This window comes from Trichosurus vulpecula, chromosome 5, assembly GCF_011100635.1.
Source record: "Trichosurus vulpecula isolate mTriVul1 chromosome 5, mTriVul1.pri, whole genome shotgun sequence".
In the NCBI taxonomy this organism is placed as follows: domain Eukaryota; kingdom Metazoa; phylum Chordata; class Mammalia; order Diprotodontia; family Phalangeridae; genus Trichosurus; species Trichosurus vulpecula.
Window position 1 is genome coordinate 240,945,511 of NC_050577.1, and position 16,761 is coordinate 240,962,271.

Sequence of the window (16,761 nt, forward strand, 5' to 3'; positions counted from 1 at the left end):
TTAGGTTACAGCCCTTTCACTGGTGTAGGATAATCAGAATAATAAATTCCCTGAGGGTAGAAACAATTTCATTTTCATCTTTTTATCCCCAGTGTCCTATCAAGCAAAGTGTAAACTCAATTGTATTGTTAAATGGTAACACTTAATTAAAGCACTACTTTTGAAAGGTGTGTAGAACATGGATGGCAGGAATCAAAAGTGTTGGAAACATACGTAAACTATGTTACTCCGATTTATTAACTCTCTATTTTAAATACAACTTGATACTTGAATATAAAGGCCTTTCAAAAAAAAATGTATGTTCAAGAATATACAAGTGATGTTTTATTTATCCTGTATCACACTATCCTCTTCTCCATTCTTGCTTCTCTCATCTGCTAAAATGTATCCCCCAAATTTTCCTCCTCTTAGATCTTAGGAAACTTAAAAGAATGGCTGACAAAGAGAATGAAGAAATTGATCAAATGTCCATCACTTAATATTCTGGTTCTATCACTGTACAAAGTTCTACAGGTTTATAGATGTCTATCTATCTATGAAAACTGATATGTTTCTAAAAATTGCCTAGAAAATTACTGGGAGTTTGAATAATAATTCTGTTGCTTTACTAGAACTGTATTATAGTCAATATGCCTGCTGTGTGCAAATCTAAATAATTTCATTTTGTGTTGTGATGGAATTTGACTAGCATCCAAACCAATTTTCCACTTATTCACATACATTCATGGGTCACAGTCTCTTTAGAAGTACATTTCTGCTGATGCCAAGAACAGTTGGAAAGGGTCTCACTATTTTATGCCTTGGACACTTTACAAAACTTTAGATAAAATTCTACCTTCCTCATCTCAACTCCACATGAGCCTCTGAAAGCAAACTCCCTTCCCTTTATCATATCATTTCAACAAGAAGAAATATGGTTAACCAAGTAGGCACAGCATTCTTCTGTCTTCCAAAAATACAAATAAATATCTAATTAAAATATCACTATACCTATTCCAAAAACTCAAATACTAAAATTACAATACCAAAAAGGGCTCGGAACGATGAAAAACAGCTATGGGGAGGGTCTCAAAAATTCTAAATCTCTGAGTCTTCAAGTAATATGCTGACTGACTTACTATGCTTTATAGCATGAAATCAGGGATAATGTTTTATCTAAATCTGGAAATTCTGTCAGAGTCTAACATGGTGCTCTGAACACACTAGGTACTGTGCTTACTGATTTGAACTAACTATAATTATGAACTTTTGCTGGTCAAGTTGGGATATAACAAGGGACAGCTATATAACATATTACTTTATTTTACTTATTTCTTTTCCTAAAATTTGCAAGGTTTTTGACAGTTCTAAGAGGTGGTGAGAGAGAACCATGATACCTCTAGGTAGACTACATTTATGAGATGAAGCATAATCTGTTTTTATAAAAGTACAAGAATATTTATCTTGGAAGTTTAATGTGTAGCTACTCTTTAAATAAACAAAATGTAAGTCTTCCTGTCACCAAGAAAAGTCTACTTGTAAAGAAAACTGGGTAAGATTTCTTTATTTTATTTTAATGGCTTTAATCAATTTTCTTACAGGATTTAAGTAAGAAATAAAAATGAGGCAAACTTTTCCAAGGGCTTTGGAATTTAAAATTATAGTCAGCTTAACATCAACTGATTCTACCAAGACTTTAATTCAGGTAAAAACAAGATCATAGGGAAAAAGGGGTAGGAATGCTGAGATAGCTCTGAGAAGACCTAGGAAGGTAATGGATTCAGCAGCTCAGCTAGAGGTAGGGAGCTTAAGAGGGCAGATAGGTGGCACAGTAGATAGAGCGCTGGTCCCAAAGTCAGGAAGACTCATCTTCCTGAGTTCAAATATGGCCTCAGACACTTACTAGCTGTGTCACCCTGGGCAAGTCACTTAACCCTGTTTGTCTTAGATTCCTCATCTGTAAAATGAGCTGGAGAAGGAAATGGCAAACCAGTACATTTGACAAGAAAATCCCAAATGGGCTCATGAAGAGTCAGACAAGACTGAAAAATAACTGAACACACACAGGGAGCTTAAGATACTATGGCCTTGGAGCAGGGCTAGGTTGAGCATGGTAGAACTAATGGACCTAGCCACTGAAGGTTATGTTGAATCCAATTGAGTACTGGAGCTGAGCTGGCCTTTAGACTGCTAGATGCTACATGAATAGAGGCACGAGGAAATGAAATGGTAGGACAGAAAAGAGAGAAGAAGGGAGTGAGGAACGGAATGCAAGAGGCAAATACAGAGCTGAGCTAAATGCAACAACAGGCAAGGATTATTAACGTGGTTTTCAGCGAATGGATTTATAGTGAATATTACAAAGGAGTTTGGCAACATTCAAATAAGGGGTTTGGTTATAACATTTTAAGGAATTTATTAAGAAACTCCCATAGGGCAATTTTCCTCAGGCTACGGCCATTGTCTCAAAATTTTATTAGTTTTCAACATCATATGAATTAAAGGAGGCTAATTTAGAAGTAAAAAGCTATTGTCAGATTATTTGTTCAACAAAGTTTTTCATTAAGGACTCAAAAGCAACTAAGCTGTAACAAAAGGTGATCAAAAAGTTCTGTCTAAAACCACCAACTAATAAAAATCTACTTTCACTCTATTTTGCAAAACACCTAGAGGGATATAACAAAGGAAGGATTTGGAATGAGCACTATATGATAATCATAGTAAACATTCATTTAATATCTTATGTACATTTAAATATGCTACACAGTGAAGCTATAAAATTTAGACAAAAGCGCTGTTAAGGCACATTTCAACTGTAATCTGTGACCCACATATCTAAAACCCATAAAAACCTCAAATTATCACATAATTTAGTACCAAAAACTTCATTTTACATCTTTAATCAACTAGACTGTAAACCCAAATAGGCATAGGTAAATGCAAAATGAAAGTTTCTATCTCCTAGCTCAATTTCTACTCAAAACCTTCAGTCAGAGTTTCTTCCAAAAGGAATATGGAGAAAGAAAATTGTACTAAGATCAAAATATGATTCTGCCACATTCTTATTTTTTTTTTAAGAATGAAGCTATTTTGCTCATCTATTTCTTTATTTTACTACATTCACTGAGAAGTAATGGACTTCCTAAAATTACATGACTAAATACACAAAATTCTTTTAATGTAATAGTTTCTTATATTATAATTAGGTAAGTAGCAGCCACTTAATAGAATTAAAACTGCTACATCTGTAATGACAAGTGACTTTATACTTACACATTTCTATATTTCATGTAAGATAAGCACAATTCATGGGAACATTAAAGATACCCTGATCCAGCAGATGATGACCTACTTTCTGATTGGCTATTTCAGATTAGGAGTTTTCTTTAAATGACTCAAACTAGACAATATCTGTTTTTTAACAAATCACTCAGAAATTTAAGAAATGTGATTCAGAAAATAACCTAGGAAGTAGACCAAAATAGGGCACATTTTCACTAAAGAACAGTTATTTATGAATATACATTATTAATAGAAGGCACTGTGGTTTAAGAGTTTGAAGGAATTTCATGCAAACAAATTCACAAATGTAACTGGAGAAATTTAGTGTATTCAGGAACAACTATTAGCAGCTATAAAGATGGTTAATCTAAATATAAGAATAGCAACACAACCTTTTCCCATTTACATACAAACTGGGTTCTTCTAAATTCCTATTCTTTATCTTTCTTGGATGTGACCCACAAGAAAATTAGAATTCTCAAAGAAACTTTTATTTAATCAATCAAAAAGAAAAATTATTTAATCTTCTTAATGAGAGCTCCAGTGCACTAATAAACATAACCAAAATATGAAAATGACTTCAATACTTCAAATAAAGAAACTACAAGGTTATTGATAATACACCAAGCTCATTAAAACTTCAAAACCCAAAACCCACATTCTTTGAAGCACTTAATAGTGCATTTTTCATGTTCTCAAATATTTTAAAAGTATTTTTACCTTGATATTCTGGGCGTCAACATTAGCTCCAGCATCCAGAAGAAGACTAATGACGGTAGTATTTCCTGCTAGTACCGCCCAATGTAGCGCAGTGTTTTTGTGATATTTGTCACCAAGATTAACTGAAACATTAAATGTTAAAAGCAATCGAGTTGGATCCACACTGGGGGAAGAAACAAAACTGTAATTGAAATACAGACATTAAAACAGAAATGTTAGGTAAATGGCTTTTGGCCACACATTCTGTTGTGGCACAATTCCACCTTACTCTAAACACTGCACTATCTTTAAGTACTAAGGATGAGCAACACCAACTGAATCAATAGTTCTTCAGGACATAAAAGTTTGTGGTTTCATGAAAACTTTCCACTTCTTGTTTAAGGGCCAGTATTTTTAAGAACTAAAATAATAAGTAATGGTAAAACATTAGATTCTCAAGTCACATGCAAAAACAAATCAATCCTTTTAAAAGATACTTTATCATATCTTTTTTCTGAAAAAATACGAAAAAGTCTGAAAAGTATTCCAATTAGCAATGCGTGGAACGATATGAAAGCTACTCATTTTTAAAACAGCAAAGCGTCTAAACATGTATTAAATTCACGCATAATAAGGTATGTGTATGACAATTTAGTGAGGGAAAGTAATTAATTTTTTAAAAAATAATAAAAAATTCCTTAGTATTTTACTGAGCAACTACTATGTGTGCAAAGCACTGTTAAATACTATAAGAGCATGAAAAGATGAAGAAGACAATCCCTGCCTTCAAGGCCCTTGGAGTCTACTTTCCCTTCACTAAATTTTACAGGTATTATCCATTATACAAAACTCCTGACAGCAGTTTGAACAAATATTTTACAAGGAGCACATACCTATGTGTCCTGTAAGCTGCCCACATTAAAGGAGTCATTCCATTCTGATCCATCATATCTACATCCTAATAAAGAGAAAAAGAAGTCAGGTACTAAAAATATGCTAAGTTTATTTGGGGAATTATATGAATGTTCAAACCTACATAACAGAAGGTAATTTAGTCCAGGTAACTAATAAGTATAAATTGTTCCACTGCTGTTACTTAAACAGCTGAATTAACTACTTTGCCTCACTAAATTTCTTATTAATTTTATCAGCACATGCTTTTTCAGTTCTCCCTTTTCAGATATTGATTTTTCTTTGAAGTTTTTAACTTTATCAATAATTGTTACCTATTTGAGACCCAGGATTATTTTCAGGTAATTTAAGTAATATTACATCTTGTTGTTTCGTGACTGATTTTTGTTCTAAGGCATTTTTAAAAGCTGGGTAGAAAGGCCTAATCTTTGACTACAGTAAGAGTATGTATTTTCTCTTTCAAATTATCTGTAGTATGAAGTTAGAAAAAGTTACTCTAATAATGATAATACAATTCATTAACTTATGTGTAAATTTAATGTGCAAAAAACTACAAATGATGAAATATACCTGACGGTTAATTTCACATAAAAGATACAACCCTCCTTTCAACATAAAGCCTAAAAGCTTGAATTAGAAAAAAAAATAAGATGTCAAAAAGGAATCTTTTGGGCATTTGGAGGAGGGGAACCAACTGGTTTTCAAATTTAAGAAGGTTACTGTCAAAAAGAAAATGTAGAACTTGAAACTATGTCAATTATAGAGATGCGAAAGACATAACTGAAATTTCTCTTCCTCTGTCTTGGGTTTTAAAAAGTTGGTACCAAACATACTGAAAGCAAAGCTCATATTATCATAAGACTGATTCCTAATTCTAACAAAAGAGAGCAAGCATGCAGGCACCCACACTCACACACAGCAATTTTAACAAAGATCTGCATTCTCTCTCTCCCTGCCCCACCCCCACCATGAGAAAGAAAGAAAAACAAAACTCCTGTTACAAATGTGTATATTCAAGAAAAGCAAATTCCCACATTGGACATCCCCCACTCCACGCCCCACCCCCCCTCGAAAAAGTTTCCATTTGCAGTGAGGCATCACCTTTCTATCAGCGGTTAAGCAGAATGCATTTTTGAGCCCTCTGTGATCAGAGTTCCTAAATCTTTCAAAGTTGTTTGTTTTTGCACTATTGTTTTTATTTTGTTAAAACTGTTCTGGTTCGGCTCACTTCATTCTGTTTAAGTTCATATATGTCTCAGGTTTCTTTGAAACCATGACCTTCATTACTTCTTATAACACAATAGTTTATCATAATATTCATATACCATAACTTGTTCAGCCACTCCTCAACTGATGGGACCTTCCTCAGTTTCCAATTCTTTGCCACTACAAAAAGAACTACCATAAATACATATGGTTTCTTTTCATATGGGTCCTTTTCCTCGTTCTTCGATCTCTTTAGGATACAGATCTAGTAGCAGCATCACTACATCAAGTTAAATGAATAATTTTATAGCTTTTACAGAATAGTTTCCAATCTGCTTTCCAGAATGAATGGACCAGTTCACAAAGCCACCAACAGATCATTAATGCACCTGTTCTCCTACAGCCCTTCCAGCATTTATCATTTTCCTTTTTTGGTCATTTTTGCCAATCTAATGGGTATGAAGTGGTCCCTCAGAGTTGTTTTAATTTGCAGTGATTTAAAGTATTTTTTATACGACTACTAATACTCTGACCATTTATCAGCTGGGAAATGGCTCTCCTTTGTCTTATAAATTTGAACTAGTTGTCTATATATATATATCATATACATATACTATATATATATTATATATTATATATAATGAGACTTTTATAAGAGTAACTTGCTGTTAATATTTTTTCCCATTTACTCAATTCTTTCCTCATTTTAGCTGCACTGGCACTACACTTTTGAATGCCTATAAATGTTAGGAAGTTTTTCCTTACATCAAGCCTAAACTTGCAGCATTTCCAAACTTCTACTTTGCTTTTACAGCTGTCCTTTGGGATAAAAACAATACTAACTCCCCCCTTCTATGTGACAGCCTTCCATATGCTTGGATACAATCATAACATCCCCTGTCAATCTTCTCCAAGCTAAACAATTCCACTTCCTTCAACCAATCTTTTTCTGGTATCACTTCAAGCTCCTAATTTATCATGCTGAACGCTCTCCAGCTTATCTTCTTTCTTAAAATTTGGAACAAAATAGTTCAGGTACAGTTTCACCATAGCAGAGTACATAGAAGGGCAGGCCAATAAAATCTTCCGTTCTTTTTCAGAGATATTTATCTACCTATGCTTCCTATATAGCTACAAAACTGATTTTTTTGAAACTAAGTTTTTCTAATTTATTTATCTCTATTAAGTTTAATATGACTAGACACAATCCAATGTTTAAGTCTATCCATCAATCAATCAAGAAATATTTATTAAGCATCTACTAAGTGCCAGGCACTGTGCTAAGTCTTGGGGATACAAAAAGAGGCGAAAGATAGTCCCTGCCCTCAAAGAGACTACAAACTTATGGGGGAAGACAACAAACAAATATATAATACATCAAAACCTTTTTGAATCCTGACTCAGTCATCCAAGGTACTAGCTAACTAGCTCTTCCAGCATTAAGTCACCTACAAATTTGACAAATGTCATCTATGACTTTGTGAAAGTCATTTATAATATGTTAAACAGTACAGAGCTAAGCACAGAAGCCTGGGATACTTCACTGGAGACAAACTTCCAAGCTGATATGGATCATTAATGTTTACTTTTGAATCAGGTCATCCAACCAGTTCTGACTCCTCTGTCATTTACCCTATCATCAAGCATTCATCTCTACTTTGTCACTAAGAAGAGCATGAAAGACTTTTTCAGATCATCTGCTAAAACCTGAGTAAACCATATGTATAGTACTTCTCTGGTTTGCCAACTTATCCCTCAAAAAAGGATAGAAAGTCAGTCTGGGATAACCTATCCCTAATGAAATCAAGGTGGCTCTTTGTAACCATTAGTCTCTTCATTAGACGTTCACAGACCTCTAGAAACCTAATATATACTAGAGTTTTGCCAGGAACTAAAGTCAAGCTCACTGGCTTCTAGTTTAGAATGTTCTCTTCATTTTGAAAATCAAGACATTTGTCCTTCTCCACTTTTGTGCTATCACCCTAGTTCTCCAGAGGCTTTCACAGATCACTGGCAGTAACTCAGCAGTCACCTCAGCCAGTTATTTCAGTTGCTGAGGATTCAATTCCTTTGAGGCTGTCAAAACAGCCTTATTGAAGAAAGGTACAAATTCTCTTACTTTCTCCCTACTCAGATCAGCTTTTTTTTCCTACTGCTCATGAGTCATTTTTGTTATCCTTTGCAATCCAATAATTAAATAAGATTATCGTGAAGTACTTTACAAGTGTCCACAGTGCTTTCAGAATTACTACCTCTGAGGCTCCTCACAATAGTCCTGTGAAGTAAGAAGGTTAGGGATTACTATCTTCACCTTATAAGTAAGAAAAATGAGCTAGGAGAGGTAAACAGATCTGTTCATATCATACAACCCCTAACTGGCAGAACCCACACCAGAAGCCACAAGTCTAACATTTTGGGACAGTATTCTTTACATCAAAATGCAATAACCTCCTCACCCAGCACTAATCCCCAAAAGACATGCTCTTTTACTTGTTAACTTCTGGGGTGTGTACTGCTGCGAGACAATCTGCTCAGTCTATATTTGTTTTAAAGCAGAGGAAGAGAAAGAAACGAATGAAACAGAAGAATTGGGGGGAAAGGGGGAAGAGATGTGAACCTTAGGTAAGTAAGAGAGATGAGAAAAACAAGGGTTTCTACAAGAGGTTTAATCACAGCTGTTGTTGCTCTTTCATTCCCCCACATTTCCAATGTACTGTATGAACCAAAAAAGTCATTACCAATCACCACCCTTTGAATGCAAAGGGGTTCTTTAACAGTTCTCTTGGTACTAGCAAATAGCTTGATGGCTTTTCTTTTCAAGATTCAAATTTTGTTTCTGAAATAATGGTTTGTTTTCCCATGAAATTCTTAAGCTTTTGCATTTGCATAAAGGGATAATCTACTTTTAAGAAATCTGTCTGGGAACATAACTGAGAATACTTTACCCCAACATCTAGGAGGAAGCTCAGAGCTCAACAGACATTTAATTTAATGTCAGTTGAAATGAATTCAACAAAAAGGTGCTATCAATTTATTCTTGATAGTCTCTTTTACATAAGAAGAAAAGCCCTGCCCCAAAGGTCAGTCATTATTCTTTACTATGTAAAGGGTTACATTTGATAGCATTATCACTCCTAGTTAAAAGGAATATCCTGACCTATAGATAACATTATGAAACTAGTGTTAAAAAATACTTGCAAACAAAATTAATGCTTACTTAAATTAAGACAGCCTGGGAATCAAAGATAGAGTAGGAATAGCTAAATCATTACTTCCTTGAACAATCTGCTTAATTTGTAACCTTTTCACATATAATATTCAACTTTTTTTGCTTGATACTGTCAATAATATCTTTTAAAGTTCTGAAAAATATAGCATTATAATATTATATTGCAATACAATACAATTGCAATACAACACAATATCATGTCATGTAGCAATATAACAATTTTATTAAATCAGAATAAATCAGGGGTGAGGAACTGTAATGGAATGTGAAGATCTTCTCATCCAGTAATAGGCCCATGTGACTTGTCTGAGTCACGTGGAAGTCGGAGTCACATGAGCCTGTGGTGGGAGGAGCTTGCCAAAGGGGTCAAACAGGAACTTGGTATGGGGCAGAGCTGGGAGAGAGACAAGGCAGTCAGAGAACAGAGCAACTAACATGGGCAAGAGAGGGGCATTTTTGCCTAAGGGAGCTTGATTTGTGCCTGACGGAGGGAAGGCCTGGGGATATCAGTGCCCCCTGAATTGATAACGTGTAGATTTCTTTGTTGCTATGGTGGATTTGGCTTTCTAATGTTGGGATATGGCTTTCTGGTGTTTGAATAAATGCTTTGGTTCCGCCTTCAATGAAGAGAGTCTGTTATATTTTGTGATTCAAAACTACACCGGCTGCTATTTTGGTATATTCAGAGGAGCCATAGCTGCTATGGGTATTGCACTGGCGCTACAGGAACCTGTGGCCTCAAGGTCACATATGGCCCTCAAGGTCCTCAAGTGGGGCCTTTTGACTGAATCCAAACTTCACAGAACAAATTCCCTTAACAAAAGGATTTGTTCTGTAAAACCTTGACCTAGTCAAAAGGCCACACCCTATAGTAGCAATTTAGATTGAAGATCTTTCCCACTCATTAATAGGCCATGTGACGGGCTTATGTCATAGGAAGCCTGAGTCACATGTGGTAAGACGAGCTTCCTGACAGGAAAAGGAAGCTATGTCACAGGAAAATGCAGTGAGAATATGAGAGAGAGAAAGAGAGAGAGAGAGAGAGAGAGAGAGAGAGAGAGAGCGCGCGCGCAGTTATGGCTGCTAATGGCCACTAATGGCCACCCTCGTGATTGTTAGAGCTGAACAGGCTGACTTAGCTGTACTGTGAGTTTGTCTTTGGGAAGACCCCAGCAGGGGGTTGGAGAGGTTTTGGGATGGCGAGGCTCCATGTTGTGATATCGTGTTTTGGGTTTCTTGCTGCTATGATGAAGTGGGCTAACTGGCTGTGGGAGCTGAACATTTGGTTATGGGATATGGTTCTCTGGTGTCTGAATAAATGTTATACTTCTACCTACTTCATGGAGAGTCTGTCATACTTTGCAATACAGAATTACATAGGAATTTTGACAATTATCATCTACATTATTATTATTGCCTTACTGATACACACCCAAGGGCCTAGAAGATCACAAGTGGCCTTGAGGCAGCAGGTTCCCTATCCCTGGGATGAATCCTTAAGTTAAAGCAATAATGTTTACCAATTAATAGTACCATTAGTTAAATTACTTCTTTTGGTAATAAGATAATGAAATCAATGTCTTGATCTAAAAACCACTCAATTCAATTCAACAAACAATTATTAAGCACTTACAAGGTGCAATTATGAATTAGGGAGTAAAAAGGCAAAAATGATATCATCTTTGCCTTCAAGTAGGTACCATCCAACTGACGGAATAAAAGATATACGTATATAAGTAAATACAGGATAATTTAGGGAGGAGAGATTATTAACAACTAGGGAGTGTTTTGCTGGCAAAGACTTTGAGAACAGTATCACTTCCACAATAAGGCACTGAAAAGGACTTGTAAGATCAGAGAATGGAATACTTTACAGATACGTATGTCTACATCCAAATACACATATATTTGGTACTTTTTTCAAAGGCTGAATCTTTGATCCAATAAAGTTTGTTTTTCTCTTTTTTACATTCTCAGGTAAACTTCAATTACAATCTCCATAATGATGCTAAGAATATAAAATTTAATTATTTAAAAGTATTTAATAAAAATATAATGTAAGTAAGCAGTTAGGTGGCACAGTGGATAGAGTACCAAGCCTGGCATCAGGAAAATCTGAATTCAAATCTAGCCTCAGACACTACCTGTGTGACTCTGGGCAAGTCTGTTTACCTCGCTTCCTCATCTGTAAAATAAGCTGGAGAAGGAAATGGCAAAGCACTCCAGTATCTTTGCCAAGAAAACCCCAAGTGGAATCATGTAGTCGGACACAACTGAAATGACTGAACGACAACAACAAAGTATTTTTACCTGTCCTTTTGCTATCAGATAAGCAACAATAGAAGTATGTCCAAACTGGGCAGCCAGGTGAATGCAGCTACATCCTTCTCCATCAATTAATGAAGGATCTGCACCATATTTCATAAGTTGTACAACCATGGATAAATGGCCCTGTCTAAAACGAAAAAGAATGAACACTGAGGAATATCAAGCTCTTCTGAACAAGGAAAATAGCACTTTCAATGACTATAATCACTGAAAATCCTAAATACAAAACTAGGTTTCATTTTTATTTAAATATTTATCAGAACACATTCATGAATTTGCACTACTAAATACTTCATTCAGGATAATGATAACTTTCTAAATCAAGATTAATAGTTGATACTTAAGCTTGACAAATTACTATTAATTAAATGCTCACCTTGCATATAAAAGTGGAAAATTAGTTAAACATTGAAGTTCCCATTTTTGCAAATGGAAAAAAAATATGTGCCAGTTGTATAAATAGAATAACATTCTGCAAATTTGCCATTGGGCATTTAAGAAAAAAAAAAAAGAGACTGGCTTTTAAAGCAGACAATAAAAGACAGAAATTCATTCATATATAAAACCTATAGTTACTACTATGTGAATTTTCCTAATAATTTGGAGGTCTAACACCCCTGAACACAACAGCTCAGTTATAAACCAATAAATAAACAAATAAATCCAAAACTGATTTTTAACCTTGTGGCCCAGTGGAGTGGAGTTGAATTTAGGTCTCCTCCTAGTTGATCCACAATAGCACCTTTCGATATGTAATATCTATGAAGAAAAAAAGAATTTAGCAATTTTATTACTATTATAATCACATTAAAAACTGTGAAATTATATGGAAGATAAAACAAAGAAAGCCTTATTCCTTCTATCTTTGAAGCTTTTATGATATATCAGGGATTTTTTTGATAGTCATCTAACAAATTTAAACCAGTAACTTATCACTACAATCTGTACTAGAAATACACGGAGATTTTTCTGATCATTGAAAAAAGTTTCATTAAAGAACTCAGTATTACAAGAAAAGCAACAAAGCACGAATTGAGATCCTTCCTTGGATCAGCCATTTTGTGTGCCCTCCCAGAAGACTGCTCTCCCACCACTCTCACCACCCTTTACCGGCCCTCCTTTCCCCCTCACCCCCAGCTTTCCACCTACACATGTTGCGCAGGGCCTAGAATGACTCCATCCTGAGCCAATTACTGTTGAGTCTCTGACAAAAACCTCTATTTGGTAAGGACAGCTTCTCTTAAATTCAAGGCTTACCCTCCAGCCTAGCCCACCTCCACACCAAGGTGTCTAGACCCCCTGGGAATGACAATAGCTTGTGTGAACTCATTCCTAATAATTAGCAAACTACCTGTCATAACTTTCCCATGCCAGTGATCCTCAACCCCCCAGCTGTTATTGTACAAACCTCGTGCCCCATCCGCCACTGCCTGCACTCTAGCTCCCATTCCTCTCAACCTGACCCCCACAACTTCCTATTCAAGATCTACCTACTCTTCCACTATGCCCTCAGGAATGTCTGAGTAACAAACTTACTTTCACCTTAAATCTTTTTCTTTCTCATTCCCCACTGTGACCTGGCTCCCTCTGGACAACAGGCCCCCTGACCATCCTCATCAGCACTAGTTGTACTTTCCCTCATAACCATCCCTCCCAAACTCACTGGTGATGGCAGTGGATGATGGCTGCCCCTTCCTTGACACTTCCTGACTCTCTCTCCCCTCTACCACCATCACTAAGTAACTTCTCTTACTCTGATGGTCATTCAATTGATTTCTATCACCCAAACAAGATACTGACAGATGTTAATTACCTACCCTCCTGGACACTCTCCCTTCTTCAGTGAGTTCAGAGACTGTTTCTCTGACTTTCCTCCCCAACTCTAGCCTTCATAAAAGGGAACTTCAAATGTACATATCTGACAACCTCAAGCACCCTAATTCCCAACTGCCTTAATTTATGCATTTTCCATGACTTACCACTCCATCCCATTGGCCAGCAGAGAGATGGTCATATTCTCGCTCTTGCCATCACCCATATGTTTTCTACTCTCAGTTCACAAGCTCTGAAATTCCTTTATCTGATTATACTCTTTTGTCATTCTGCCTTTCCCTATGCTTTACATATCCCTAATCCTGTTCTTCATTCTCATGGTGATCTCCAATTCCTCTCCCTCTCAGCTGGTTCTCAGGATGCCACTACCACATTGGCTCTCTCTCTTCCCTTTTCCATCTTAACTACTTGATGTTCAACTCTATACTAACTACCCTCCTCTCTTGAGTCCCTTGCCCCCTTACTCTACTGATATTCTTTTCCTGTTATGACTTAGATTACTCCCACCATACACTGCCTTTTCTCTTATTCATGTCTTGTTTATTCATAAAATTGGAGAAAATCACAAAACTATGATGACTGGGTCCACCCCAAGTTTATGTTACTTAAACTCAGCCTTCTCTTCTCCTTGTAATCAGCTTCTTTAATTATCCCTCTATGAAAATGATCATCAGGTCTATTTATATAGCCTTAACATCTCTTTTGACCTCCAGTCTCACATCTCCAACTCTCTAATCAACACCTCAAACTGGATGTCCTATAGCTATCCTGAACTCAAGATGTCCAAAACTAAACTGGTTATCTTTCCCCCCAAAACCCACCCCTCTTCCTAACTTCTCTATTACTGTCAAGACCACTATTCTCCTAGTCACCCATGTTTGCAACCTAGGTCATCCCTGACTCCTCACTCTCTGATCCCCCATATCGTTTTTATACACTCCACTCTCTTCCCTGGCACTGACAATGCTCTGGTGCAGGGCCTTATCACTTTATGCCTGGACTATGGCAACAGCCTTCTGGTTGGCCTACAAGCCTCAAATCTCTCCCCACTCCAGGCTAGTTTCACCTCACCTATCAAAGTGATCTTCCTAAAGTACGAGCCTGACCATGTCATTCTCTTATTTATAAACTCCAGGGGCTCCCTAGTGTCTCCTGGATCAAATATAAAATCCTCTGTTTGGGATTTAAAGGCCTCCACGAACAGGCTCCTTCCTACGTTTCTAATCATCTTATACCTTACTCCCTCCTTCCACTATGATGTAGTAACTTTGGTCTCCTTGCTGCTCCTCATACAAGACACTCCATTCTCCTGACTGATCATTTTCACAGGCTTTCCTCCAGGCCTGAAATTCTTTTCCTTCTCTCCTCTGACTTATGGATTCTCTGATTTCCTTCAAGTTTCAGCTAAAACTCCACCTTCTGTAAGAAGCCTTTCCTTATCCTCCTTAATATTAGTATCTCCCCTATCTTCAATGACTCTTTCCAATCTTCTCATTTCTCACCTGTCTGCACTATTTTGGAACTTCTCAGACTTCTCCACTCCCTGAGTTGTACACCTTCCCCACAACCAACTGCTGTTTTCAGCTTCCTTTTGTGTCTTGTCTTCCCCTATTAGATTATAAGCTCCTTGTAGGCAGGGAATATCTATTTTGTTTGCATCTCCAGAACTTAGTACAGTGCCTGGCAAAGAGCAGGCACTTAATAAATATTTGTTGACTGACTGCATTTGTCCTGTCTATATCTTATCTGGACATAGTTGTTTCCATTCTGACCGGCCCTATTAGATTGTGATCTCCTTGTAAGCAAAGAGTGTTCTGGCCTTTCTTTGTATTCCTAATGCCTACCTCAGTGCCTGGAACATATCAGGTGCCTGTTAAATAATAAATGCTTGTTGATTTCACTATTAGGTAGCAGGAGCAGGCAAAGTCCTGGAACGTAGAGAATTTTAAGCGCTAGGACATGTGAGAACATCTCCAAAGAACTTCATTTGCTACTGTGTCACTCTGTCACAATCACAGCACCAAATAAAAAGGTAGGTAGATATGGGCAACTGTAGATTCAAGAGACTCAGAATGGTTTTCAACCTTGCAAGGGGGAAATTAGGAAAGAAGAACATTTCAAAGAAAATAAAAAAGGATCCCAAACAATTCTCCTTTGTGATCCCAATTAGTAAGTGATATTTAGTCATACAAATGACTAGCACTGGCCATAAATGAGCACTTTCAATTATTATATAAAATACAGAACAGTTTTATTATTGTTATTGCTACCACCACAACTACTAGTTAGCTAGCTAGCTAGCATTTATTTATATAGAACTTAGGCATTTATATAGAACTTTAAGTTTTGCAAAGCAGTTTACAAATATTATTATCTCTGTTTATTCTCAAAACAAACCTGGGACACAGATGTTCCGTTTACAGAGGAAGAAACTGACAACTATTTTTGCATATGTATACAATGTACTTACCTTTTGTCTGTTTGTTGATTAGCAAGTTCCTCATGAAAAAGAAAATTTAAAATAAGAATTCTGAAATAACAATTGCTAATATGGTATTTGATTTGAACTCTTCACAAAGAAAACAAGAAACAAAAATGAAGCCACAGGAAAATGAAAAATACTAAAAGCAATGAGATCTTTATAAAGAAAGTCACAGCTAAAATAAAACCAACTAATATTCATAAATATCAAAAACACATACTTTACTAGGTCTATCCTGTTATTTATGGCAGCCCAATGGAGAAGTGTGACATTTTCTTTGTCTGGTTGCCTCACATCATAACCTGCTTCCACCAACTCTCTGCAGCGTTCATATATTCCGTATCTTAAAGAAAAAGAAAATTCTGGTGACAATGTTATTACCTCGGAGGAAATTTAAAGCTAAAAAGAAAATAATGCAGACATTTAAAAAGATAAAGAAGTTGCTATTAGCCATTATGCTAGACCTCTTAGAAAAATTTTTTACTTTTAGAAATTCACATGCATAACACAGCCTGAAATGTTTCATACATAGTAAGTCATTTCCTAGGGACTACAACAAAACATAACCTCCTAGCTGCTCATTTAGCATTACTAATCATAGAGAGTCATAAAAAAAAGGTTGGAATAGTAAAACTTTCCTGCTTTACTAATCAGCAACTCTGCAAATACATTCACAATATTTACTGTCACCATAAAAAGTAAGCAAATTTATAGTAATAATATGTAAAAATATCAATAAATCAGCTAAAAAGTTATTAGTCAACACTGCTGTTCTATCAAAAATCATATTCTAGAATTTAACAGATAGTAG

General features: G+C 36.1%; 1 protein-coding gene across 1 annotated transcript in view; it reads right to left on the reverse strand.

The window, feature by feature from the left end:
• ZDHHC17 (zinc finger DHHC-type palmitoyltransferase 17) overlaps positions 1–16,761 on the reverse strand; it is a 106,094-nt gene that overhangs the window by 43,592 nt on the left and 45,741 nt on the right. The window contains exons 3-7 of the mRNA XM_036759674.1: positions 16,171–16,293; positions 12,317–12,394; positions 11,618–11,762; positions 4,854–4,918; positions 3,982–4,144 (exon numbers count right to left, since the gene is read on the reverse strand). Of these exons, the coding sequence (XP_036615569.1) occupies positions 3,982–4,144; positions 4,854–4,918; positions 11,618–11,762; positions 12,317–12,394; positions 16,171–16,293 (574 nt within the window). The remainder of the gene's footprint in view (positions 1–3,981; positions 4,145–4,853; positions 4,919–11,617; positions 11,763–12,316; positions 12,395–16,170; positions 16,294–16,761) is intronic.